Source organism: Arachis ipaensis, chromosome B03, assembly GCF_000816755.2.
Source record: "Arachis ipaensis cultivar K30076 chromosome B03, Araip1.1, whole genome shotgun sequence".
Taxonomy (NCBI): Eukaryota; Viridiplantae; Streptophyta; class Magnoliopsida; order Fabales; family Fabaceae; genus Arachis; species Arachis ipaensis.
Genome location: NC_029787.2, coordinates 105475660 through 105479066, shown reverse-complemented (window position 1 = coordinate 105479066; position 3407 = coordinate 105475660). Strand labels below are relative to the sequence as shown.

General features: G+C 38.7%; 1 protein-coding gene across 1 annotated transcript; it reads left to right on the top strand.

Annotated features, from left to right (window-relative positions):
- LOC107633488 lies at positions 1951 to 2475 on the top strand. The gene has a single exon (XM_016337108.1). It carries the CDS (start codon positions 1951 to 1953, stop codon positions 2473 to 2475), a length of 525 nt encoding a protein of 174 aa, XP_016192594.1.

The following is a 3407-nucleotide window of genomic DNA, read 5'->3' as shown; positions in this document are numbered from 1 at the left end:
GAGACCAAATTCAAGAAGGAACAAGGGGGAGCAATTAAAGTAGCTTAGGAACCATGTTTTAGGCATTTTCTAGGGAGAGAAGCTCCCTCTTCTCTCTAGAATTTAGGGTTTTTAGTTTAATTTCCTCTTAGATTTAGGTTTTAATTCTTGTTTTCATCTAGTTTTTTTTTTTACCTTTCCTTGTTCTATTACCTTAATTTCCTTAGTTTATCTTGTTAATTTCTCATTTGTGTCACTTTTAGTTTCATGAACCTTTGTTACTTTTAATTTCATTTAATGTAATTTGATATTTTTATGTTTATTGGTGTTTAATTGAGTTGTTATTATTAGTTTTTTGCATTTAGTAGTTATAGATTTTATTATCCTTACAATTTAATATGCTTTCATTTTTTATGCCTTACAAGTGTTTGATAAAATGCTTGGTTGGATTTTAAAGTAGATTTTGAGCATTCTTGGCTTGGAAAGAGAAATTAGGTAATCTTGAGTCATTAACACCCAACTTAGATTGGTGATCTAGAGTTGTTATTTAATCTTGTTTTCATTGATACTACTTATAGATTGGGGTTAATTATGCCTAATTGATCTTCTCCCGATATGGAGATAACGTAATAGGCTTAACTCTTGATAATTATGGTGTTATGATTAATGACTAGGATAGAAAACCTTAATTCTCAATTCTTGCCATGAATGCCTCTTTAGTATTTATTATCTTTAGTTGTTTTCTTTATTTTATTGTCATTTAGATTATTGTCTTCTTATCCGCAAACCACCCCTGTGAATCTCATAACCGATAATATACATACCTCACTACAATTCCTTTTAGAGACAATCCAAGATTTAAATACTATCGATTATTATTGGTTTGCATTGTGACAAACAAAATTAAACTCTGATGTGGGTCAATTGTTGGTTTAGAACTATACTTGCAACGAAGCGATCCTTTTGTTGAGGAGAAATTCCAAATCGATATTTGGCACATATCAGTGGTCAATGGATTTCTGACCAAATTCTTCCCACCTCAGACGCTGACTAAACTGAGGGTGGATGTTCAGACTTTCAGGCAGAGAGATTGTGAGACCTTCTATGAAGCTTGAGAAAGATTCAAGCAGATGGTCAGGAAGTGTCCCTGAGATATGTTTTTAGACTGGACCAAGCTGCAGATTTTTTATGATGGTCTCTTTGAAATGGAAAAAATATCTCTGGACAATTCCGCATGAGGTTCTTTGCACATGAAGAAGACACTTGAAGAGGCTAATCAGCTTATTGAGATGGTTGTTAACAACCAATATCTATACTCTTCTGAGAGGAATCCTGTGAAGAAAAGAGTTATGGAGGTGGACACCCTGGATGTCATTCTAGCTCAGAACAAGATCATGTCACAACAAAACAGTATGATTACTCAGCACTTGAGTGGGATGTAAGTCTCAGCTGTTAATACTGAAGATGTATCTTACGACAAGAGTGGTGGCTTCAACCAAGAGGAGAATTATGGTTAATTGGTTATGTTCAAACCACTCCTGAGCAAGTTAATTATATGGACAACTCCTCCAGAAATCCCAATAATGATCCTTATTCGAATACATTCAATCAGGGATGGAGGAATCACCCAACTTTGGGTGGAAAGAGCAACCCCAAAATCCTCAGCCAAATTTCAACAACAACTCTCAAGGCAGTTTCAATCAGAACAAGTTCAATAATTTCAATAACCGCCAATTTCAAGCTTCTTAGCCACAGCAGACATCCACTCACTCTCAGAGTAACTCTGACCTGGCCTTTATAGTTGCTGAGCTCTCCAAGAGTATTTATAGTTTTATGCAGGAGACTAGAGCTTCACTAAGAAACTTGGAGATGCAAGTAGGATAGTTGAGTAAGAGGATACTTGAGAGGCCTCCTAACACTCTCCCCAGTGACACAATAACTAACCCAAGAGAAGAGTGTAAGGCCCTCACAATGGCTAACGAATCCATGATGAAGAAGGAGGTGCAAGTTGCTAAGGGGTCAGAAGAGAAAGATGCTCTAGAAAAGGCTGAAGTTACACTGTCATACGCCCCACCTAGGGCACCTATACTAGAGCCTGAAGTATCACACCTTCAGGAGCTCCAAGAGGAGACCAGGGATAAGCAGTTCTTTCAGTTCTTGGAGGTCTTTAAAAAGTTACAGATCAACATTCCTTTTGCTGAGATTCTGGAGAAAAAGCCTTCCTATGCTGCATTCATGAAATGCTTACTCTTTGAGAAGATGGCTTTAAAAGGAGATGAAACAGTGGTCCTGATCAAGGAATGTAGTGCACTCATTCAGAGCAAGCTGCCAAAGAAGATGCCGAATTTAGGGAGCTTTCAGATTTCTTGTACTATTAAAAATATCATTTTTGACAAAGCCTTTTGTGATATTGGCTCAAGTATCAATCTGATAGCCATGTCTGTGATGAAGAAGCTGCAAATTCAAGAGGCACAGCCTATAAGGATAGCATTGTAGATCGCAGATAAATCTCTGAGGTAGGCACATGAGCTAGCGGAGAATGTCTTAGTTAAGGTTGGAGAGCTTTTCCTCCATGCAGATTTTGTGACACTTGATATGGGAGAGGATGCAAATGACTCCATCATCCTAGGAAGACCATTCCTGGCCACTGGGAGAGCTCTGATTGATGTTGAAAGAGGTGAATTGGTTCTGAGGATGCATGAGGACTACCTAGTATTCAAGGTTTTTAAACCTTCATCACTCTCTAGAGAAGGAGATACTTGCATGCAGAGTTCATTGCTTAAGCCTCCTCCTTTGGTGGGAGCCAATACAATTTCCCTAACATCAAACCTAAATTTGGTGTTGGGTATTCGTCACCCACCAAGGAGGGAGGAGGTCTCAAGAAGAAGGTACCCAAGGACTGGAGGAACAAGAAGATTCCCACTAAAGACTTCTCACCTGGAATGAAAGTGGTGTTCACTAGAAGTCCAGTCGTATCTCATATAGTAAACAGGATCCTATCTCTTGAGCATATTGAGTTAATCCATGAGAGCACAGAAAAGAGATTCACAGTGAGGGATGAGGACCTAAACCCCTATGACTACCCTCCTCCTTAGAGGAGCTGACCGTCAAGCTAGTGACGGTAAAAAAATATTTGTTGGGAGGCAACCCAATTAAGAGTATCCTTTAGTTTTTAATTTTAGTTTGATTGTCATTTAATTTTCATTGTTTTTTCTAGTTTTCTCTGGTTTAATTATGTTTGTGATCATACAAAGGCGTTTAGCGCCAAAAATTGGGCAAGGGGAGCCAGCATTAAACGCCAAGAGGGCGTTTAACGCCCAAAAGAGGAAGCAGGAGCTGGCGTTTAATGCCCATACACTTTTTAACCCATCAAGGGCGCTAAACGCCATCTAGGCATTTAGCGCCACACAACTCGTCCCTAAAAAAAA